The following is a 25,653-nucleotide window of genomic DNA, read 5'->3' on the forward strand; positions in this document are numbered from 1 at the left end:
GTGGAAGACTGCCTTTCTTATGGCACAAGCTACAGCATCACAAATTTCAGAATTGTATGCCTTTAGATATACAATCAAATGCATTCTTGGAAGATCCTTCCTTGCCAAGAATCAAATGTCTCATCCTTAGCTTCATGGAGGACAGTCTCTACAACAGATAATGTCAGCTTGCCAGTGGTTGTCACCAGACGCATTCACAGTGTTTACCTGAGGGATGTGACCCAAGATTTGGGGTCCCTGGTAGTTGCCCAGTCTATCCTTAAGGCCTAGCTTTCTTCTCGGTGGGGAAAAATAAGGTGTTCAGGCAGAAAGAATGTTATTTTGCCCCGAAATCGACACGTCATGCATGCGCAGTCTTGGGGCCAAACATATATTGAGATGGGATACCATTAGAGACGTAGAAACAATCATCACTGAGGATGAGTTTGTATTGAACTCAGACCTGAGGATGTTTTTTGGGATATTTTGCTGCATAAAGTTAGTCCAACCACAGTCTAACTAAAGTGTCAACCACAGTCTTTTCACGCCATGGGAAATATTTGGCACGAAAGGGTGCAAAATTCTCATCCAAAGGCAAAATATAAATCAAATTCTGCTGCCAGTTCTAATAGGAACTAAGAGTTTCGTTTTGGGTTAATTGCCACTGCATAGATTTTGAGCCAAGTTTTTGCTTAAGGTCACTATTTGTCTTTGCACATCCACTACAATGTCTTGAGTATTTTCTGAGACAAGATGAGCTGACCAATAGCAGAAATGTGAAGGTAAATGATGTCACTGTGTTCCTGTTTGGTAGAATTTCGATGTGAGATAGCTCAGCGCTGCTACCAATGAATAACATCAATGTCTCTCAAACTCATGCAGTTTATTAACAAAACATAGTCAGAAGCAGGATACAAAAGACAGAATGGTGAAATGTAACCTTCCCTGACTAAAACAGAAACAAATGTGATGGCACAGAAATATTATTGCATACTGCCTTAATTATTGTGTTGCCATTGAAGTTTGTGTTGACACTTTGTCAGATACTGCCATTGTAATTACCATGCAGTAACTTGTATTGATTCGTATGTAATTTGTATTCATAAGCTAATGACATTTATTTGATGGATTCACACTGAATTCTTTTGCATATAGACTTCAAGGTTAACTTGTTGTTCCTTCGTGAAAATTTTTCATGACTAATTTTCCAACTCCAGTGGCATAAATATGGTTTCAAAAATAAGTATCTATTGTATTGCACTTAGTGCACATTGGTTGATTTATAGGACTATTGCCTGTTTGTATGACCAAAGTCACCACTGTGGCCAACCTTCTAGACTGATGCTGTATGAGTAGTCCTTGTTTTTCAGAACTCGTGGGTACTCTGGAATGAACTATGACCGGCAGGTTGAAAACACAAACACTTCAACATTCCACAAGATGAAGGAAACCTACTGGACCACAAAGCAGGCAGTTATACAGAAACTTGGCAAGAAGGAAGATGAGCATGTTGTGGCCTCAGATCATGAACTGGATTCAAAATTAGATGTGAGTAAACAGATCATTATCAAACTCTTTTCAACCTATGTATTTTCATTATATGTGTCATAAAAATAATGATGTGCAAACTGTGATCTCATTTGAACGAAGATCTTTATTAAGGTTTATTGTTCTTCAGTGAGTGAACAGTCATCATTACTTCTCACTTTTCCAGTTAGGTCAGAATTCCACTGTAGTGGCTTAACTTTGGAGTATTTTGGTAGGATCAGCAATGTTTCATTTCCAACTGCCCTTCTGTTGACAGGCTGTAATCAGTTCAGTGGCAGATGTTTGGGGGTTTTAGAGCTTTGGGGGAGGTGTGGGAGGTGGTTATCAAGGTGTAAGCAAAAGAAATTGCTTGGTTTATAGCCAGTCAGATGTCACAGAACCACTTAGAGTTTATTTGTACAAGTAATTTCTAAATACACTGAGATGTCCAAATTAAAGTGTTTCCAGAAGGTGTAGTTTTGTTTGGTGAGGTTTGAAACTACACTTTTGAAACTTTTGTTTGGTCACAGCAAGTGTGCATTTTAAGTTCATACAGAAGTTTGAACCAATAATGGCAGCCGCAACCTGTGAAATGTAAAATGTGATTTTGAACATGCAGTAAATAAACCTGTTATTTAAACATTTCTGTCCTTGGCAGATTTTGTTCTGAGTGGATAACTTGTATCAATACTATCATCTGTTTTTCTGATGAACTGATCTATAATTAATACATCAGGCATTATGGTGAGCTGTGGAGCTTTGTTTCTCTATTTGAATTGAATTCTATACTTAGCAAATTTGTAGTCCAATACGTCATATTTTTCCTTATCCTGACTCATGCTCTTTTTGCTTGTCTCCTTCCTCTTGCGAACATAGTGGAACACTTGTATCTCCCTAATTGAAGTTCCCTTCAATGTAAAATCACTAATTAGTACACCACGAGTTACCTCCCTTCCACAAGCGCGTGAACGAGGGCGCCACCTCTACCCATGTGCCGCACTCTCTCCTTCTTCGCCCAGTGAGCTGGACGTGAGAGCGCCTGTGTCTCCCGACACACTATATCCTTTGATTATATTTAGTTAGTTACCTCGTATAGAGATCTATAGAGGTTTAGCTAGTATCTTTCAACAATTATATATTGATATTTAGTCGGTGTTTCTACTGTTTATGCACGGACGCCGTGCTGTTGCAGTGGATTACGTTGATAAAAATTCTGTACTGTTGCACATTACGCTTTTTATTCTGCTGCTGATCCGCATTTAATATGCCCTAGCTGTACTGCGCCATGTTTCATGTGATTCACGTTGCAGTTCGCGATACTAATTTATCCAATTCTACCTTTAATAAATAATTACTTTGCGTTTGAGACGTGCAGCAGATAGGTCACGTATGCAGAGTCTAGCCATGACTGATACACCTGAACCCCTCGCCAGTCTACTGCTGTTGGTCGACCCCCTCCCGTCTGGTGTTCCGCTAGAGTGGTGGAGAGGCGTGGGACGTAGTCCGCCGCCTCCAAGAAGCGCCCTGCTTCCCCAGACATCCCTTCGTCGCGACTGAGGGGTATTCAACGAAGTCTACTAGAACTTTTCAGCCGAGATTGTTCTCATCGCAGATTTGGGCCTGTATGATGATCAGCCGATCATCATTCCTGATGTACATCAAAGAATGACTGATGTCGGCAACAGTGATGTCAGCGCAGATCAACATTCGATGATCTTCCTGAGGGTCCCGTCGCTACCAACACTCAACGCAGACTTCGCACCCCCAGGGCAGCGTCGACCTCTGAGGGGAATTCAACGAAGTCTACTAGGACTTTCTCAACCGAGATTGTTCCAGCCGCTGAACTTGGCCTCTACGATGATCAGCCGATCATCATCCCCGACGTATGAGACAAGTAGCGACCAGTGACAGCTACAATGACATCAGCAGAGATCGCCATGCAGCCTGATGTCTCTACACTGATGTCAGACGACTTACCTGAGGGCCCCACCACTAACAGCGCAGAGATGGCACCGACTACTTCGTCGCAGACCATCCCAGACGAGCTACTAGGGCAAATCATGGTCGTGATGGAGGGTCACTACAGACTGGAGAAGCAGCCAGCCCAGAGTACCGAGCCTTCGCGAAGGCTCCAACTTAGACAACACTCTAGAGGCACCTCCAGTCAACGTAGCAGCCAAGACGATGCAGCCTTCGAAGGAAGTCGCAGACCACCTTGACGAAGGACCCAGATGTACAGCCTTCGCGAAGGCCTTCGCTGGCGGATAGATCATCACATTCCTCGGCTTCATCCTTAGATGCAGACTCAGCCACCAGACCTCACGGAAGCCTTCGCGAAGCTCAAATCGCCGCTCCCCAGCACCCGAACGCAGAGGAAGCTTCGCTGGCGTGCTCGGAAGGCGTTTCGAAAGGCATTCGCGAAGGCAGGCAGGCACTTTCGGGAAGGACACCCGAATATAGATCGCCATTTAACAGAGTCAAGGGACTACTCAAGAGCTTCAGCGAAGCTGTCAATAGTCTCCGATCTCCTCGCAGTACATCACCACATCGATCGCCTCACAGGTTACCACACAAGTCTGCACACAAGTCTACATCACCTTCCTAGAGTGGCAGTACGATGCAGACATACCTGATGAAGGAAGACGATGCAGATGCTATCACCCTACCTCCGATCGACCGATTGCTGCGGTAGCACAGAATCTAGACATAGCATCCCATAAAGCCACAAAAGTTCAGACACCATAATTGCCGAACTTTCACGCGCCTAGAAGTTTTCCACGCACAACATGGACCCCTTCTTCAAGGCCTAAGACATCGATGAAAACTACAAGTTGATCATCGATATCAACAATAAGAACTACAATCGTAAATTGGTTCAGTTGAATCCATGACGAGGCGTATGTTCGTTGGCCTAAATAGATCTAGAACGATCATTGAGACACTTATCACCAGATTTAAGTAACACGACTTCTGAAAATGATAAGATGATCCACTCGGCCCTACTTATGCAGAACCAGCAAGTCCCAGGCAGCCTCCGCGAAGGAGCTAGAGCCTCACCAGCTACAAGGGACGTCGCCGGAGGAGAAGCCGCCGCCGACCCCACATCCTGTTAAACACAGAGGCCATTCGGGCAAGCCTTATATATATATATATATTCTAATCGGACTTTGACTCGATACCTTCGCGAAGGTCGCTGAAGGCTAAGTGGCTCCAAGTCTACTTCACCAGTAGATCTAGAAGGGATACTTCGAGAGCTTCGTGAAGTCTCCGGCGTTCACCGAGGAAGTCTCCTCCAAGGTCTCCATATACTAGCCACTCGTCATATATAGCTACTCCTCAGTCCGTTCAAGACATCGCATAAGTTGTCTATCAACTGTATGCCAGATGCCGAATCTATAAGCCTCTGGCGAAGACAATTGCACAGGCTATTTACAACACAGAACGCCGCTGTATTAATTTGTCAACGACGTTTCATAGATCTTCACAGAAATCAACTATTCCGTATAAATTGCTAGTATATGCAATCCCGGACGACGATACGATTATCTACATGCGTGACCATTACGCATATCTGCAGACAATTCAATTTCGAAATTGAACAGCAGCCTTGTTACAGCGAAGTATAACTCATAATCGTCAACATTTCTGAGAAGAAATATGTACAACAAATTCAGCTTTAATTCTACAATTATGACGATACATTCATGTATACAGTCTACAAGCTGACAACTTACAAGTTATTGTACCTTTATATATAAAGAAGTCGAATTATATTCAAAACTGAAGTACTTTCACGACAGCCAGGAAAATAACCTACCCAGCATTAATATTACAGAGCGAGGTATTTTTGCGCGAAGCTGCTGGCGTTTACCATTAATCCTCGAAACACGTGGTCACTCGGGTAACTTCGGAAGTTACGATGAAGACCGGCGATTGTTCTAATATCAACGACGGCACTATATTATACAAGGTTCCTTTTCCTGCTACACCGGTGACATCACAGCTGGTACTCTACAGAATCAAATGCCTTATTCTGATTGGACCCGATGAACAACCCTACACAGAGGTCGAGCATAGTTCACAGTTCAAGACATAGGTTGCAAGTGACAACTTTATATCAATGAACGAGCAAGCCTCCTTACAGCCCAGTTAACCTGAACCTTCATGATTAGGCTGCTTTCTTCAGGTTAGAGACCTCCCCTGTCAAGTTTAGACAAGGGCACAGCAGTCAGGCGATTTTACATAAAGTTCATCGAGGACACAAACTCGGTTGTGCACATACATCGTCAAAAGGACATGCATAGCGATTTACCTAGATGACGTGATACAAGTGGATCGAAATCCACAGCGTTTCAGACTACACCTGAATTTCATCATCAAGCTACTAACACAACTAGATGGTTAGTAAACCTACTAAGTTTCTGTTTGGAGAATAAACGGAAGTTTCACGTACCAACTTGGGGATATGAATATAGTGCTACAACACCTCACAAGTGAGGTTTATGAACATGCCTGGATGACATACTTGGACTCCATGATACGATGATGCTATCACGCTGGCCAGCAAGAGCACTGTAAATTTATCTCCACCAAACCAAACAGGAAGGAAAAATACAACAGATTTTTTCCTCTATCATCAACTTCACGAGAGTGTAGTCTCAACGTACTATATCTCTGTTTGGATCAGAACTGTCATACTAACGTGCATACAAGACAGATGGACCTAATCCGACCCTCCATGAGCTTTAATACTCTTGATATTAGAGCTAACTTCTACAATTTCATCTACACAAATGTTATTTGAAATAATGGAGGGTTTATTACTGTAGATCCGATATGGTGGTTGCCAACCATTATCTGAGAGATATCACCACCGAGGACGTCTCAGGTATCCACCAATTCGATCCCATGGTCCTTGCACAACAGTTGACAGTTCCTCGGAGAAGATAAGTCAATCTTACAGATTTTACTTATCTTATAACAGTACTAAATAGCTTCATGCTATATATAATTTGCTTAAGCTCGTTTTTATCATCACAGTGGTTACATGATAAATGCATTAGCTAACAAACTCTACAGAGTTTTTTTTTGGCTATTATATACGTAGCTTAAGTCAAGTATATTTTAAGCATAGTACTATACTCATATTGTAAAATACATTAGCTAACAAACTCTCACGGAGTTTTGCTATTATATAGGTAGCTTAAGCTCATTCATATCTTAAGCTCAGTACTATGTTTATATCATATAACTATATTAGCTAACAAACTCTAAAGAGCTTTTGCTATTTGGCTTAAGTGTCATCATATCTTAAGCAATATGGTTACATTATAACATGTATTAGCTAACAAACTCTATGGAGTTTTTGCTATTATATATGTAACTTAAGCTTATTCATATCTTAAAGCGCAGTACTATGTTTATAGCATATAGGTATATTAGCTATCAAAACTCTAAAAGAGTTTTTGCTATTATATATTGGGCTTAAGTTTTCATCATATTTTAAGCTTTATGGTTACATTATATCATGTATTAGCTAACAAACTCACGGAGTTTTGCTATGCTTATGTAGCTTAAGGTTTCTTCATATCTTAAGCTCAATACTATGTTGAGACCATATAAGTATATTAGCTATTAAAACTCTAAAAGGTTTTTTGCTATTATATATTTAGCTTAAGGTTTACTTCATATCTTAAGCTCAATACTAGGTCTAAATCAACATAATAAAATGTATTAGCTATCAAACTCTACAGAGTTTTACTATTATATATATATAGCTTAAGTTTAATCATATCTTAAGCTCAGTACTATGTTTATAACATAAAAGTATATTAGTTAATAAACTCTAAGGAGTTTTTGCTATATACATTTAGCTTAAGTCTAATCATATCTTAAGCTTAGTACTATGGTTACATTATAAATCTATTAGCTAATAAGCTCTACAGAGTTTTTGGCTATTGTATATGTAGCTTAAGTTAATTATATCTTAAGCACAGTACTATACTCATATTGTAAAAATATATTAGCTAACAAACTTTACTAAGTTTGGCTATTATATATGTAGCTTAAGTTAATTATATCTTAAGCACAGTACTATACTCATATTGTAAAAATATATTAGCTAACAAACTCTACTAAGTTTGGCTATTATATATGTAGCTTAAGTTAATTATATCTTAAGCACAGTATTATACTCATATTGTAAAAATATATTAGCTAACAAACTCTACTAAGTTTGGCTATTATATATGTAGCTTAAAGGTCACATGCAACGTAAAACACAACTTTGCAGATTCTGATACCTTTCGGTATGGACTTACCGAAAAAAAGCGTCAAAAATGCAAATTCAACTTATAAAATTGAAAAATAACGCGATGAAAAAAAACGCGCGAAATCGGAGTTCAAACGTTTCACTAATTTTCCCCAGACTTTTCTGGGGAATACGGGTTTCAACAGCTGGCTGCGCTCATAGCACGTGCGCAGTGAAATAGGTTCGCACAACTTGGAAGCTGGCTGTCTGGTGAATACTCGGTGAAGGCTTTTGTGTGAGCTAGTTTCATAATGTTTTGTTGATATCTCACAGGCGCGAGCTTTTTGTATGTTATGACAGTAAATAAACTGTTTATATAATTTCATTTGTCTATTTCACCACACGTTCTTCTTACCGAGTCACTTTCTCAGTTCGATACTTAAAAGCAATGTCATTATTTAGCGTTGACACAATTTCTAACTGTGATATAGATATGTCGCTGTCACAGACAAAACTCAATGTCTTGTTTTATTGACACCAGTGTGTCTGCCTGCCTGTCTGCTAATGCCAATATTCAATACACAACTGCGATCACTGACCACATGCAATTTGAACTTAACACCAATCAGGCTATACACCATAAACAAAACGCATTGATTTATGGCCCGAGTTCGGTCTCTGTCACATTATGAAATTACACAGACAGGCAGGTGTGATACTTGAACACATGACATGTTATGATGTCTGTTGATTGCAAAATGTTGTACACACAAAATGAGCATGTATTTACAAAACCCAACATCTCTATATATACACACACAATGACCCGTGAAGGCTGCATCTGCTAATGAACCAGCCGTTACACTTGAGTGCACGCCCACCCGCTCTGACTGGGTTCGGTATCCCGGCTGCTTCGTTTCGAGGGAGGTAAACCCAAGTACAAAATATTGCACTTTTGATTTGCGATTATACGCTTATAATTTTGTTTATTTGTTTTGTCATAATCAGCAATGCATATTATATGTCATGAAGAAGTGATAATTGTGTTTTAATTATGTTTGATTTTTTGGTTGCATGTGACCTTTAAGATAATTATATCTTAAGCACAATACTATACTCATATTGTAAAAATGTATTAGCTAACAAACTCTACAAAGTTTGCTGTTATATATATAGCTAAGCTTATTCATATCTTAAGCTCAGCACTGTCTATATCATATAAATATTTTAACTAACAAACCCTAAAGAGGTTTGTTGTTATATAATTAGCTTAAAATTAATCATATTTTAAGCTTAGTGCTATGTTTATATCTTAAAGTATTTTAGCTAACAAACTCTAAGGAGTTTATACTAGCATATTAACAAGCTTAAGTCTATTAGTCTTAAGCATTGTATTAATATTATATATACTTATCATAATAAGTACATTGTAATAACCTCTATATGGCAGCTGATAAGCTGGCAGCAGGAATTCATCAGTTCAATGCCTTTATGAAGTTCCCATAGGGTTATTACAATCATCACAGTTCAAATCACTAATTATTAAAATCCAAAGTATTATATATTCCCACCTCCGGCTCTGTTGGATTCTACAAGCAAAAGAGCATGAGTCAGGATAAGGAAAAATATGTAATTTTTGAGTAAAATTGATATTTTATACTTATCCTGACTCATGAGGTCAGCCCTCCCATCCTCCCCAAATAACACTTTGGATTTCCCTGTAAATTCAAATGTTGGGCTCAGTATATGAGGAGAGAGTGAGGCACATGGGTAGAGGTGGCGCCCTCGTTCCCGAGCTTGTGGAAGGGAGGTAACTCGTGGTGTACTAATTAGTGATTTTACATTGAAGGGAACTTCAATTAGGGAGATACAAGTGTTCCACTATGTTCGCAAGAGGAAGGAGACAAGCAAAAAGAGCATGAGTCAGGATAAGTATAAAATATCAATTTTACTCAAAAAATTACATATTTCTCTCTTCTTCTTCGACCAAGGTGTGGAGATGTGCTGTGGGCTAAGTTGAATCAAATCGTCTGGACTCTGTACCACCTGACCTTTGCCCCCACTCCAATAGCTCGTCCTGTCAATCATCTCTATTAGCGTGCAGATCGCTCAGATGATCACGTGTCATCCCATTACTGTCATTCTCTTTCCACTGGTGTGGACGTGTGTTAAGCTCAGGGATCGTTGGATGCTTTCCTAGGGTCCATCATCATATATACATTCAAGCGAGATCGTCCATACAAAACAGCTCGCAATTCATCACCATCACCGGAAGATGTTTCTCGATATAGCATTGGATTCCTACCTCAGCGAGAATTACGTTGGTTATTCCGACTTCAGACTTCGAGTCCAGTATCGGGACAGGATGACTCTCCCACTCAGGTAGTAGTACTTCATACTTCACCGTCACAGTCCCGATTGGCAGTTCTAGTGACATTTTCTCAAACACCTGAGGCGGCATTGTTAACACCTCCTTGCAATGTGTCTCTATTTGTGGATCGGCAATTAACTTACCTACAGTGACTTATTGTAGTGCGAGCTTGTCTAAGGCGAACTCCAGTGCTGATATCAAGTTCGACATTCCCTGTTAGTTCGGTGTTTTTCCGCCTAGTGCACCGTTTCATTCGGTGTTATGCTCAGTGAACAATAATGTATGAGTCGAGTGTTCACTCCAGTGCATCGCTTTCACTTCGATGCTCCAGATCAGCCATATGCTTATGTTTGATTCGTCACAGGCCAGAGCACCGCTTCAGCCTGTACCACTACCAGTGCGTCGCTAAGAGGAGAAGAGGCCAGTGCTCGTTTTGCTTCAGTTCACTGCTCTCATTTGGTCCAACGCTTTAGCCCAGTGTTCCACTTTCGATTGGGATCAACGCTTCAACCTAGTGTGCCATTTTCGATTTGATCAACGCTTCAACCCAGTGCGCTGTTTTCGATTGAAACAACGCTACAGTCCAATACCGAATAGTACGGTGATTCGGACCAGTGCGTAACTTCTGTTAGGTTGGCCTTTTAGACCAGTGCACCGGTCCCGACTGACTCGGCGCCTTAGATCACACACCAAACCAGGTCACCTATTACAAAGATGTGTACGCCTACTGTCAACATGTCTTTGTTGGCTAGTTCGCAAACTACGTTACCTACAGTGACTTTTTCTACTGCGAGTTTACCTTCTACAATTCTTCCTCCTTGGTGTTGATACCTCATTCTACTATACAGTCTCTACCGGTGCTCAGCTTGGCATTAGGGGTTACGCTTCCTGCTTTCATTCAACCCCATGTTATCTACTAGTGTGATGCTGGTATCCAGATCACTGCTTTACTCCAATGCGCCTCTCTCTTATGTATCAACGCTTCCATCCAGTGCATGATTCGATCCTACGAATCTACCCTTGAACGTATATGTCAGCTCTACAACCTCCCGGTTGTGCATTACTAGACCAGCTTGATATTCAGCATTATTTTACGACACTTCACTGAATCCTGTTACTACAGACTACTCGTAGCAGCGTTATGGTGTATCACTGGGTGTATTCGTGGCCTGTGTCATCATCCTCATCACCCTTCTTTTTACATCATCAGCAAGTGCTGGACAGATGTGTCAAGTTTCTTCACGTGGCACCAGCAGTGTTTTTTTTTTTGTGAAGTAGATGGCAGGTACATGGACACACCATCAGTAAAATGCCTAACCCATGCATTTGTGACATCACGTCTGGACTACTGCAACAGTCTACTCCATGGGATACAGCAGCAGTACATGGACAAGTTACAGTGTGTTCTAAACACAGCTGCCAGGCTCATAACATGCACAAAGATGTATGTGCACACAACAACAGTCCTGAAGGACGTACACTGTGAATATCAGAAATCGAAAAAAATCGACAGTTTCCGATCTTGTCTCAAACCATCCTCTTCAAACGAGCATTCGACTAAGCGCACATGAGCAGGACTCTGGATATGTAGCGCCACACAAATGTTTAATTTGATTTGCTTTGTAGTAGCTAGCGTTTCTTAACCCGGATTTTATGGGTTGGGATTCGCCTGGTTAATCGAAGACCGTGTTGTCCAGATATTATCCCCGTTGCATTGTGGGTAGCATTTGCAATGCCGGACTACTGTTTGTTTCCTGGAGACTTTTGATAACTTTAGAGTGACTATGAAGTGCCCTGACTGACTTGTCTTGCTCCCATGAAGCGGATAACTATACCAGCCTTTAATTGTCAGTGATGATGAATGGTGACACTCCCGGTAAGAGTGATTATGGCGAGTTTCGTCAGCCAGCTGATGGGAACCTTTTACCAAGAATGTCAGACAGAATCGCCCAAGACCGCTTTGATTTTGACTATGGTTACTCGGTCTCCTACATTAGCTTATACCCTCAGTTCAGAGGTCAGTGCAGCTATGTGTGAATGGTCCGCAGGCATGGATTTTACTACCTTCGTTTCCCTTACGAACGTTCCTCGGGTCACCGGTCTTCTTTACCTTAACTTTTCCTCCTTAGCTCCTTCAGTGGACATAGCGGTTCCACATGGTGGACTTGCTCAACATCACTGTCAAGGCCAATCACATTCCAGGGGTAAAAAACGTCATTGCCGATTCTCTGTCCCGCTCGGCTCGACCATCTTTGATGGAGTGGAAACTACATCCACAGGTCTTCCAGACTCTTTGCCTTCCGATATCGAGCCTGACAGTGGATATATTTGCAACTCACTTCAACAATCAGCTTCAGAAGTTCGTGTCACTGATCCCGGATCTCTGGCCTGGGAACATGATGCATTAGCCATCCCCTGGGACGACTTGAACGCGTATGTGTTTCCACCAGTGTACTTCAAAGTATACTGCTCAAGTTACGCACGTCGCAGTGGATGACAACTGGTTTTCGTTGCGCCTTACTGGCCGGCCAGAAGTTGGTTCGTAGACCTGCAAGACATGGCTGACCACCACTTCCCGATTGTGACGATCTTCTGGTCCACCCTCACTTGGATCAGCTGCATTGGTCTCCGCTCACGCTCCATCTACACACTTGGTGCATTTACATAATTGTGAACTGCGAGGGAATATTCCAAGCATATTGCTATGGCGATTACCACAGTGCACCGAACTTCCACCCGGTCACTCTATGATGATAAGTGGAAGAGTTTTGAAGCAATTTGTAAGGTGAAGGGTTTTACTTCTCCTCGGACAGCATCGCCACAGATGGTAGCAGAGTATCTATAGCATCTTTGTACTTCCAAGAAGTTGAAGGGCTCAACTTTAGCCATGTATTTAGCTGCGCTTAACACAGTTATTTCTACAGCTATGGGTGTGAAGGTGTCGACTGTCCCTGTCCCTGTCCCTGATCTTATTTGTTGCTGATCAATCTCGGAAGTTTCGGCCACCAATCTGGGATCTTTTTGTAGTTCTTACCCATCTCACGTCAGAGGACTACTAACCTCTGGCGGAGAAGGATTTTGAGCATGTCACGTTTTCTTCTTCCTCCTGGCTCTTGCGACTGCTACTCGCATCTCCGAGCTCCACACCGTGGACGTGTCCCGATTGCGTTTCAAGAGGACCAGACATGCCAAAGTTTTCCTAGGTTTGTGGTTGGAGTTTGTCGCCCAAAACCAGTTGCCTGGACAGCCGGACAGAATATTCACCTTTCCGCCGCTGTCTACTATTCTGGGCCCTGACGACACTGAGGATCTCTCCCTATGTCCTGTCCGGACATTACGGGTCTATTTAGCTACTTCCAAGGACCATCGTAGGTTATGCAAGAGACTGTTTATTCCTCTGTTAACTGCCTCATCTACAGAGATCTCTTGTACCACACTGGCATACTGGATGCGATCACCATCCTTCTAGCCTACGCCTTCCTCCACCTCCTACGGCCAACCCTCCCAACGAGGGCCTTGGCCTCTACTATGACGCTTCACAGAAATTGCTCACATCACGCCATCATGGAGGGTTATTCAAGTGAATCCAGGTAAACGCCTAATTGTTACATGGCTGTTACAACAGTATTGGGTCACTTCTTCACAATTATGTTAATGTAAGTTATTGTAAGTTTTGTGTTCATGGTAAATTGTATAGCTTTTGTTGAATAGCTTTCACCATCTCTGTTTTATAGGTGTTCAGGGCTGTGCAGAAGTCCTCCATGGATCTGCTGAGAGTCATCGAGAGATACCAAGATCGGCTCTGTGGTGAGTCCTAACACCAGAGGTTGACAGCTTGACAGCTTGTGAGAGCTCAGTCTATGTTACAGCTCGGTCTCATTTATGTTCAATGTCTTCATGCTTTCATTTATTGAAATAACACAAAATAAATGTGGAAGTCACATGACCACAGAATATTCTCTCACAGACTAAAAGTTATGCCCAAAAGTATGAATCCTGTCCATCTCAAGGGGAGGTAATCACTGATTGCTAAGTTCCAAAATTTTGTATTGGCTTAGTTAATAGTGAAACACATAAATTTGGTATTTTTGTATTTTTTACCTTGTGTTTTAACCATTCACTTACACAAATGAGTCAAGGTCATAATTAGGTGAAGTCAGTAGAGGGCATTTAAGGAGAAGAGCCTGTATTAAAAGAGGATGGTGCCTTATTATTAATGATTATTGAAAACTTGTGATGACTTGTCCATCATCAACCATCACTTGTTTCATGGCAAAAAGCCATTACTCCCATCTGAAGGGACCCGAGTTAGCAGCAGCCAACTCAGTTATAAGGTTTTAGTTGTTAAAGGAGTGATTTATGCATTGAAAATTCAGACACATCCACAGGATTTTACTTCAAGTTTTCCAGGGCCACAAAAAAAATACAGCAGATTAAGGTAGTTCTTGAGTATAGTGCACACCCTAGAAAAGTAAAAAATTGTGCAGAAAAACTAGACTCAGTAGCAAAAGTTATTGTGACATGGATTGTTTTCATGGGTAACCTTGACAATGAAATTTTGGATTTGAAACAGCAAATGAGTTCTCTTTCTACTCCAGTCAACCAGAAGCTTTTAGATCCCAGAGACTCTGAGATGATAGAAGAAACCTACGTTTATCGAGGAAAATATCGAGGAAAACATTATTGCTACTACATGTCTAATTCTACTGCTGCTAAATATGAAAACTATATTTTTCCTTATCCTGACTCATGCTCTTTTTGCTTGTCTTCTTCTTCTTGCGAACATAGTGGAACACTTGTATCTCCCTAATTGAAGCTCCCTTCAATGTAAAATCACTAATTAGTACTCACCACGAGTTACCTCCCTTCCACTAGCGCGGGAACGAGGGCGCCACCTCCACCCATGTGCCTCACTTTCTCCTTCTTCGCCCAGTGAGCTGGACGTGAGAGCGCCTGTGTCTCCCGACACACTATATCCTTTGATTATATTTAGTTAGTTACCTCGTATAGACATCTATAGAGGTTTAGCTAGTATCCTTCAACAATTATATATTGATATTTAGTCGTGTTTCTACTGTTTATTCACGGGACGCCATGTTTGTTCTGTGGTTTACGTTGATGAAAATTTCTGTACTGTTGCAGATTACGTTTTTTATTCTGCTGCTGATCCGCATTAATATGCCTTAGCTGTACTGCGCCATGTTCATTTTATTCACGTGGCAGTTGCGGTACTAATTTATCCAATTCTGCCTTTAATAAATAATTACTTTGTGTTTGAGACGCGCAGCAGATAGGTCGCGTATGCAGAGTCTAGCATGACTGATACACCTGAACCCCTCGCCAGTCTACTGCTGTTGGTCGACCCCCCTCCCGTCTGGTGTTCCGCTAGAGTGGTGGAGAGGCGTGGGACGTAGTCCGCCGCTTCCTAGAACCGTCCTGCTCCCCCAGACATCCCATCGTCGCAGCCGAAGACTAGAGGGCTTCTACTGCATCTCAACGCAGACTTCGCACCCCAAGGGCAGCGTCGACCTCTGAGGGGAAATCAACGAAGTCTACTAGGACTTTCTCAACCGAGATTGTTCCAGCCGCTGAACTGGGCCTCTACGATGATCAGCCGATCATCATCCTCGGCGTACGCCACAAGAAGCGACCAGTGACATCAGCAGAGATTGCCATGCAGCCTGATGTCTCTACACTGATGTCAGACGACTTCCCTGAGGGCTCAGCAGCTGTCATCGCAGAGAGGGCACCGACCACTTCGTCGCAGACCATCCCAGACGAGCTGTTGCGGCAGATCATGACCATGATGGAGGGCCACTACAGACGGGAGAAGCAGCCAGCCCAAGGCCTGAGCAACGCAGGAGACACCCCCAGTCAGCGTAGCAGCCACGACGAAGCAGCCTTCGAGAAGGAAGTCACAGACCACCTCGACGAAGGACCCAGATGTACAGTCTTCGCGAAGGCCGGGAGAGATCGTCACCGTCCTCGGCCTCATCCTCAGATGCAGACTCAGACCACCAGACATCACGGAAGCCGTCAGGGAGGTCAAGGCGCCGCTCCCCAGGTCCGGACGCAGAGGAAGCTTCACGAAGGCCGTCACACAGATCGTCATCGTCCAGAAGGACATCGAGGGTCTACTCAAGAGCTTCGCGAAGCTATCAACATTCTCCTCGCAGATCTCTGAGAAGGTCATCCCATAGACACAGATCACCTAGACGATCTCCACGCCGTTCATCACGCCGATCTCCGCGTACATCACCACGTCGATCACCTCGCAGGTCACCACACAAGTCTGCACACAAGTCTACAGTCAGGTCTCCCCAAGCGTCACCCGACATAGAGATAGCAGCACACAGTCCACCATCAGAAGAGCATCAACCTCTCATCAGCGATGCTGGGATAGAAGATGATGGAGGCATCATTTTCTCAGACGCTGAGATACGATATTGGATGGTAAACAACCTAGATCTCTCTTCACTTTCCAAGAGTGGCAACTCAGCGCAGACATACCTGATGAAGGAAGACGATGCAGACGCCATCACCTTACCTCCGATCGACCCGATTGCTGCGGTGCCACAGAATGTGGACACAGCCTACCATATAAAGCCATGAAAGTTCAAGCGCCAGAGGCGTATGTTCTTTGGCCTTAATAGATCTAGAGCGATCAATGAGATTCTTATCACCAGATTTCGTGACACGACTTCTGAAGATGATAGGATGATCTACTCGGCTCTACTTATGCAGAACCAGCAAGAACCACACCCTGTATGAAGCTAACGCTCATATATTGATCGGACTCTAGACACTTCGCTAAGGAAGTCCCAGGACACCTCCAGCGAAGGAGCTAGAGCCTCACCAGTTACAAGGGGCGCCGAGGAGGAGTAAGCGGCCGCCGACCCACATCCTGTTGAACACAGAGGTGGATTCGTGAAGCAAGCATGAGTCAGGATAAGTATAAAATATCAAATTTACTCTAAAAATTACATATATATATACTGATCGGACTCTGACTCGATACCTTCGCGAAGGTCGCGAAGGCTAAGTGGCTCCAAGTCTACTTCACCCAGAAGATCTAGAAGGGATACTTCGAGAGCTTCGTGAAGTCTCCGGCGTTCACCGAGGAAGTATCCTCCAAGGTCTCCATATACTAGCCACTCGTCATATATAGCTACTCGTCAGTCCGTTCAAGACATCGCATAAGTTGTCTATCAACTGTATGACATATGCCGTCTATAAGCCTACGTGAAGACAATTGCACAGGCTATTTACAACACAGAACGTCGCTATATTAATTAGTCAACGACGTTTCATAGATCTTCACAGAAATCAACTTTCCGTATAGATTGCTAGAATATGCTATCCCACACTACGATACGATTATCTACATGCGTGACCATTACGCAGATCTGCAGACAATTCAATATCGAAATTGAACAGCAGCCTTGTTACAGCGAGTATAACTCATAATCGTCAACGTTTCTGAGAAGTAATATGTACAACAAGTTCAGCTTTAATTCTACAATTATGACGATACATTCATGTATACAGTCTACAAGCTGACAACTTGCAAGTTTATTGTACCTTTATATAAGGAAGTCGGAATTATATTCAAAACTGAAGTTACTTTCACGACAGCCAGGAAAATAACCTACCCAGCATTAATATTACAGAGCGAGGTATATTTTACCGGAGGTTTTGTGGCGTTTACCATTAACCCCGAAACTTCGTGGTCACTCGGGTAACTTTGGGAAGCTACGGTGAAGACCGGCGATTATGCTAATATAAAGCGACGGCAAGATTTTATACAAGGTTTTTCCTGCTACACCGGTGACATCACAGCGGGTATACTACAGAATCAAAATGCCTTGTTCTGATTGGACGCGATGGACAGCGACCTACGCAGAGGTCGATCTTAGTTCACAGTTCAAGACTTACGTTACAAGTGACAACTATATATCAGTGAGCGAGCAAGCCTCCTTACAGTCCAGTTAATCTGAACCTTCATGATTGGGCTGCTTTCTTCAGGTTAGAGACCTCCCTGTCAAGTTAGGGCGAGGCACACGGCAGTCAGGCGATTTTACATAAAGTTCAACGAGGACACACCTGGTTGTGCACCTACATCGTCAAAGGACTTGGCGAATTTACCTGAGGCGGCCGGGATACAAGTGGATCTAAATCCACAGCGTCTCAGACTACAGCTGAATTTCATCATCAAGCTACTAACACAACTAGATGGTTAGTAAACCTACTTAAGCTTTCTGATTGGAGGATTAAAACGGAAGTTTCACGCTCCAACTTGGGGATCTGTATATAGTGCTCCAACACCTCACAAGTGAGGTTTATGAACACGCCTGGATGACATACTTGGACTTCATGATACGATGATTCTATCACGATGGCCAGCAAGAGCACTGTAAATTTATCTCCACCGAACCAAACAGGAGGGAAAAATGCATCAGATTATTTCCTCTATCATCAAGTTACGCAGACTGAAGTCTCATGTACTACCATCTCCTTTGGATCAGAACTGTCATACTACGTGCCTACAAGACTGATGGACCCGATACGACCCTCCATGAGCTTCTAATACTCATGATATTAGAGCGCTAACTTCTACAATTGATCTACACAAATGTTATTTGAAATTATGGAGGGGTTATTTCTGAAGATCCGATATGGTGGTTGCCAACCATTATCTGAGAGATATCACCGCCGAGGACGTCTCAGGTATCCACCAATTCGGTCCCATGGTCCTCGCACAACAGTTGACAGTTCCTCGGAGAAGATAAGTCAATCTTACAGATTTCTACTTATCTTATAACAGTACTAAATAGCTACATGCTATATATAATTTGCTTAAGTTCCTTTTTATCATCACATAGTACTATACTCATATTGTAAAACTATATTAGCTTACAAACTCTACGGAGCTTTTGCTATTATATAGGTAGCTTAAGCTTATTCATATCTTAAGCTCAGTACTATGTTTATATCATATAAGTATATTAGCTAACAAACTCTAAAGAGTTTTTGCTATTTGGCTTAAGTTTCATCATATCTTAAGCATTATGGTTACATTATAACATGTATTAGCTAACAAACTCTACGGAGCTTTTGCTATTATATATGTAACTTAAGCTTATTCATATCTTAAGCGCAGTACTATGTTTATATCATATAGGTATATTAGCTATCAAACTCTAAAACAGTTTTGCTATTATATATTTGGCTTAAGTTTCATCATATTTTAAGCTTTATGGTTACATTATAACATGTATTAGCTAACAAACTCTACAGAGTTTTTTGCTATTATATATGTAGCTTAAGGTTTCCTTCATAAGCTCAATACTAGGTTTATAGCATATAAGTATTCTAGCTAACAAACTCTAAAGGGTTTTTAGCTATTATATAATTAGCTTAAAGGTCACATGCAACGTAAAACACAACTTTGCAGATTCTGATACCTTTCGGTATGGACTTACCGAAACAAATCATCAAAAATGCAAATTCAACTTATAAAGTTGAAAAATAGCGCGATGAAAAAAAACACGCGAAATCGGAGTTCAAACGATTCACTAATTTTCCCCCGACTTTTCGGGGGAAAACTGGTTTCAACAGCTGGGCTGCTCTCATAGCACGTGCGCAGTGAAATAGGTTAGCGCAACTTGGAAGCGGGCTGTCCGGTGAATACTCGGTGAAGGCTTTGGTGTGAGCTATTTTCCTAATGTTTTGTTGATATCTCACAGGCGAGCTTTTATATGTTATGACAGTAAATAAACTGTTTATATAATTTCATTTGTCTATTTCACCACACGTTCTTCTTACCGAGTCACTTTCTCAGTTCGATACTTAAAAGCAATGTCATTATTTAGCGTTGACAGAATTTCTAACTGTGATATAGATATGTCGTTGTCACAGACAAAACTCAATGTCTTGTTTTATTGACACCTGTGTGTCTGCCTGCCTGTCTGCTAATGCCAATATTCAATACACAACTGCGATCACTGACCACATGCAATTTGAACTTAACACCAATCAGCCTATACACCATAAACAAAACACATTGATTTATGGCCCGAGTTCGGTCTCTGTTACATTATGCAATTACACAGACAGGCAGGTGTGATACTTGAACACATGACATGTTATGATGTCTGTTGATTGCAAAATGTTATACGCAAAAAATGAGCATGTATTTACAAACCCAGCATCTCTATATATACACACACAATGAACCGTGGGGGCATCTGCAAATGAACCAGCCGTTACTATTGAGTGCATACCCACCCGCTCTGACTGGGTTCGGTATCCCGGCTGCTTCGTTTCTTGGGAAGTAAACCCAAGTACACAATATTGCACTTTTGATTTGCGATTGTACGCTTATAATTTTGTTTTTATGTTTTTTCATAACCAGCAATGTATATTATATGTCATGAATAAGTGATAATTGTGTTTTAATTATGTTTGATTTTTTGGTTGCATGTGAGCTTTAAGTTCATCATATCTTAAGCAGTATGGTTACATTATAAATTGTATTAGCTAACAAACTCTACAGAGTTTTGCTTTTATATATATAGCTTAAGTTTAATCATATCTTAAGCTCAGTACTATGTTTATAACATAAAAAGTATATTAGTTAATAAACTCTAAGGAGTTTTTTGCTATTTACATTTAGCTTAAGTCTAATCATATCTTAAGCTTAGTACTATGGTTACATTATAAGTCTATTAGCTAATAAACTCTACAGAGTTTTTGGCTATTGTATATGTAGCTTAAGTTAATTATATCTTAAGCACAGTACTATACTCATATTGTAAAAATATATTAGCTAACAAACTCTACAGAGTTTGCTATTATATATGTAGCTAAAGCTTATTCATATCTTAAATTAGCTTAAGTTTAATCATATCTTAAGCTTAGTACTATGTTTATATCTTAAAGTAATTTAGCTAACAAACTCTAAGGAGTTTATACTAGCATATTAACAAGCTTAAGTCTATTAGTCTTAAGCATTGTATTAATGTTATATATACTTTATCATAATAAGTACTTTGTAATAAGTACATTGTAATAACCTTTATATGGCAGCTGATAAGTTAGCAGCAGGAATTCATCAGTTCAGTGCCTTTATGAAGTTCCCATAGGGTTATTACAATCATCACAGTTCAAATCACTAATTATTAAAATCCAAAGTATTATATATTCCCACCTCCTTTTCCGTAGGATTCTACAAGCAAAAAGAGCATGAGTCAGGATAAGGAAAAATATGTAATTTTTAGAGTAAAATTGATATTTTATACTTATCCTGACTCATGAGGTAAGCCCTCCCATCCTCCCCACATAACACTTTGGATTTCCCTGTAAATTCAAATGTTGGGCTCAGTATATGAGGAGAGAGTGAGGCACATGGGTGGAGGTGGCGCCCTCGTTCCCACGCTTGTGGAAGGGAGGTAACTCGTGGTGAGTACTAATTAGTGATTTTACATTGAAGGGAGCTTCAATTAGGGAGATACAAGTGTTCCACTATGTTCGCAAGAAGAAGAAGACAAGCAAAAAGAGCATGAGTCAGGATAAGTATAAAATATCAATTTTACTCTAAAAATTACATATTTTTCCTTATCCTTATCCTTATCGTGATTGTTCAGCTAGTATTACGTTGATGAAAATCTGTACTATTTGCAATTTACGTTTTTCGGTTGCTGACCCGCATGTATTATGCCCTAGTTGTGCTACGCCTTGTGCGTTTGATACACGTTGCAGTTACTGCATTAATCTATCCAATTCTGCTTTTCATAAATATCTTTGCGTCGTGAGACGTACTGCAGATAGGTCACGCAAACAAGGGTTAGACATGGCCGATACATCGGATTCCCCTTCCAGTCAGCTGCTGTCGATAGACCCCCTCCCGTCTGGTGTTTCGCTAGAGATCCGTCGGAAGATGGGCGTGGGATGCAGTCCGCCACCTGTAAGAAGCGTCCTGCCTCCCCAGGCGTCCCCGTCATCGCAGCTAAAGTCCAAGAGGGCCACGGCGTCTTCTCAGCGCAGACCCGGACCCCAGGGCAGCGTCGACATCAAGGGGAAGTCACGAAGTCGTCAAGAACTTTCTCAGCCGAGATCGTTCCAGCCGCCCGAACTGGGCCTCTACGATGATCAGCCGATCATCATCCCTGATATGCGCCACAAGAAGCGACCGGTGACAGCTACAGTGACATCAGCAGAGATCGCCATGCAGCCTGATGCCTCTACACTGATGTCAGGCGACTTCCCTGAGGGCTCAGCAGCTGTCATCGCAGAGAGGGCACCGACCACGCCGTCGCAGACCATCCCAGACGAGCTGTTGCGGCAGATCATGACCATGATGGAGGGCCACTACAGGCGAGAAAAGCAGCCAGCCCAGGGCCTGAGCAGCGCGCAGGCGACACCCCAAAGGCACCCCAGTCAGCGTAGCAGCCACGACGAAGCAGCCGCCGAAGGAAGTCACAGACCACCTCGGCGAAGGACCCAGATGTACAGTCTTCAGCGAAGGCCTTAGCGAAAGCGGAAAAGAGCCTCACCGTCCTCGGCCTCATCCTCAGATGCAGACTCAGACCACCAGGCGTCGCGGAAACCGTCCGCGGAAGTCAAAGGCGCCGCTCCCCAGGTCGGACGCCAGAGGCTGCCGCGAAGGCTGTCACACAGATCGTCATCGTCCAGAAGGGCGTCGAGGGACTACTCAAGAGCTTCCGCGAAGCCGTCAACATTCTCCTCGCGAGATCTAGGTCTTCCCATAGGCGCAGATCACCTAGAGCGATCTCCACGCCCGTTCACCACGCCCGATCTCCACGTACATCACCTGCGCGGGTCACCACACAAGTCGACGCGCGGGTCTACAGTCAGGTCTCCCCGAGTGTCACCCGACATAGAGATAGCAGCCCACAGTTCACCATCAGAAGAGCATCAACCTCTCATCTCCGATGCTGGTACAGGAGATGATGGAGGCATCATCTTCTCAGACGCTGAGATAAGATATTGGATGGTAAACAACCTAGATTTATCTTCACCGTCCAAGAGTGGCAACTCAGCGCAGACATACCTGATGAAGGAAGACGATGCAGACGCCATCACCCTACCTCCGATCGACCCGATTGCTGCGGTGCCACATAATCTAGATACAGCCTTCATTAAAGCTACGAAAGTGCAGACACCACATCTGCCGAACTTTCACGCTAAGAAGTTCTCCACGCACAACATGGACCCCTTCCTGAAGGCACAAGACATCGATGACAACTACAAGCTGATCAGCGATGTTAAGAACAAGAACTACAAGATTGACGATCGCCAAGCTGGTGCAGATAGAAAACATGGCCCGAGACGCATGTTTTTGGCCTAAATAGATCTAGAGCGATCAATGAGACACTTATCACCAGATTTCGTATCACGACCTCTGAAGATGATAGGATGATCTACACGGCCCTTCTGATGCAAAGAAGGACCAGCAGTTCCTTACAGATCATCTCACATCTGTCTCAGCAGCTGACCTTAGCTTCGTCGTCAAGGCCTCCTCGCTTCCTGCAGCTGGGGTGAGAACTTTACAGCTCCACTCTATACAGCCCGTGGTCATCCCCAAACATCTTTGGCGGAGGAATAGACAAAGTCTCCAAGGAAGTCACTAAGGACTCCAGAGAAGTCCTTATGATCAAGTCGATGGACCGCTAGCCAGCGTCATCAGGCAGACTTCACAAAGATACTCAGGGAGATCTAAGTTCTCGGGACTACAGAAAGCACGGGATAGGAAGATAGCCAGCCAGGGAAGGGAAAGATTCTTTTAAATTAAGCCCATATGGCAACGATAGAGGAGGGTCAGGAAGAGGCAGGACACCCAGAGGTTCCCGCAACTATAAGCGCTGAAAGACAGGTTGAACGACTGGAGTCTTCCACCCCAGCCGTTCCAGTACAACCGTCACAAGTGGTGGGCGCCTCCAACTACACTGGGAGAACTGGGGAATGTTACAAGACCCTTATGTCTCCAACATTCTTAAACACGGATTTCAGTATCCCACTACAGGCCACGCCTCCGCTGACAGTCAACCCTTACAAGTTAGGACTTACAGGCACAACAACTACCAAAGTTAAGAGAGGCGGTTACATCACTCATAACCAAGCAGGCCATAGAAGTACTAGATCAAGTAAACATCGAACCAGGCTTCTACTCCCCAGTTTTCCTAGTACCCAAGAAAAACTCCAAGAAGAAATACAGACTCATTTACAACATGAGCTTTTTCAACAGGAATGATCTACGCAAACCACCAAAGTTTCGCATGATACACCTTCCTCAGTTACGGCAGTTGATTCGCCCCATGGATTACATGGCCAGTATAGATCTGCAAGACGCATATCTACACATCCCGAATCCAGGAAATATCTAAGATTTACACTAGACGGGCTACATTACCAATGGAAAGTACTCCCATTCGGCATATCATCAGCCCCCTGGCTATTCACGAGGATAACGAAACCTATTGTCACCTATCTACATCGTCTAGGGCTACGCAGTGCGTTCTACCTCGACGACGGGATACAAGTAGATCAAGATCCACAGCGTCTCAAACTACAGTTAAACTACATCATAAAGCTACTAACACAGCTAGGATGGTTAGTAAACTTACTCAAGTCGGACCTAGTACCATCGCAAGATCTGCAGTTCCTAGGCATTCGATTTATCACGAATCACAACCGTATCGTCGTACCAGAAGACCGTTGGCTCAAGATCCAACAGACCATTCCGCCAGCTCTACTCTCTCCGTTACCACTACGACAATGGCAGAGCTTGTTGGGTCTCCTCACATCAGCCCAAGACATGACAGTCACAGGCAGATTACAGTTACGCCCATTACAGGTCTTCATCAATGCACATCTCGACGACCTACAACCATTCAGTCTACGAAACGCGTCTCAGACCTCATCTACTATGGTGGACCAGGAGGTCGAATGTCTGCGAAGGTATTTGTTTAGAAGAGCAGGAATTCAAAACCCATCTATATGTAGGCGCGTCGGCTCCAAGGTTGGGGAGCTCATCTCGCCAACCGGACAGCATCAGGGTTATGGAATCAGCAAGAAAGCAAGCTCCATATAAACATGTTAGAGATGAAAGCTGTAATCAGCGCCATACTTCATTGGAGCACCATTCTACAGAATCGCGCTTAATGATTCATACCGACAACTTCGACAGTGGCGTTCTATGTGAACAAACAAGGTTCAGCGAGATCACTGAGCGTATTGACTTTAAGCTTTCAACTGTTCGATCTAATCCACGATCTAAACCTACATGTCAGAGCATGTCACATTCCCGGAGCCAAGAATGTACTAGCAGACGCACTCTCTCGGCCACATCAACCGTCACCGACAGAATGGATGCTCAATACAGAAATATTTACACAGATAATCATGCAAATAGGAGTGCCGCTAGTAGATCTATTAAGCCACACGCTTCAACAATCAGCTACCGACATTCGTGTCACCAGTCCCAGACCCACAAACATGGGAAGCG

General features: G+C 42.8%; 1 protein-coding gene across 3 annotated transcripts in view; it reads left to right on the forward strand.

Moving 5' to 3' along the window:
* Positions 1-25,653, forward strand: part of LOC124288794 (islet cell autoantigen 1-like) — a 171,103-nt gene that overhangs the window by 11,255 nt on the left and 134,195 nt on the right. For all 3 annotated transcript variants that reach the window (XM_046725323.1, XM_046725322.1, XM_046725325.1), the window contains exons 3-4: positions 1,350-1,527; positions 13,862-13,934. In XM_046725323.1, the coding sequence (XP_046581279.1) occupies positions 1,350-1,527; positions 13,862-13,934 (251 nt within the window). The remainder of the gene's footprint in view (positions 1-1,349; positions 1,528-13,861; positions 13,935-25,653) is intronic.

The sequence above is a fragment of the Haliotis rubra genome, unplaced genomic scaffold, assembly GCF_003918875.1.
Source record: "Haliotis rubra isolate DU_JTF1 unplaced genomic scaffold, ASM391887v1 Scf425, whole genome shotgun sequence".
NCBI lineage: Eukaryota > Metazoa > Mollusca > Gastropoda > Lepetellida > Haliotidae > Haliotis > Haliotis rubra.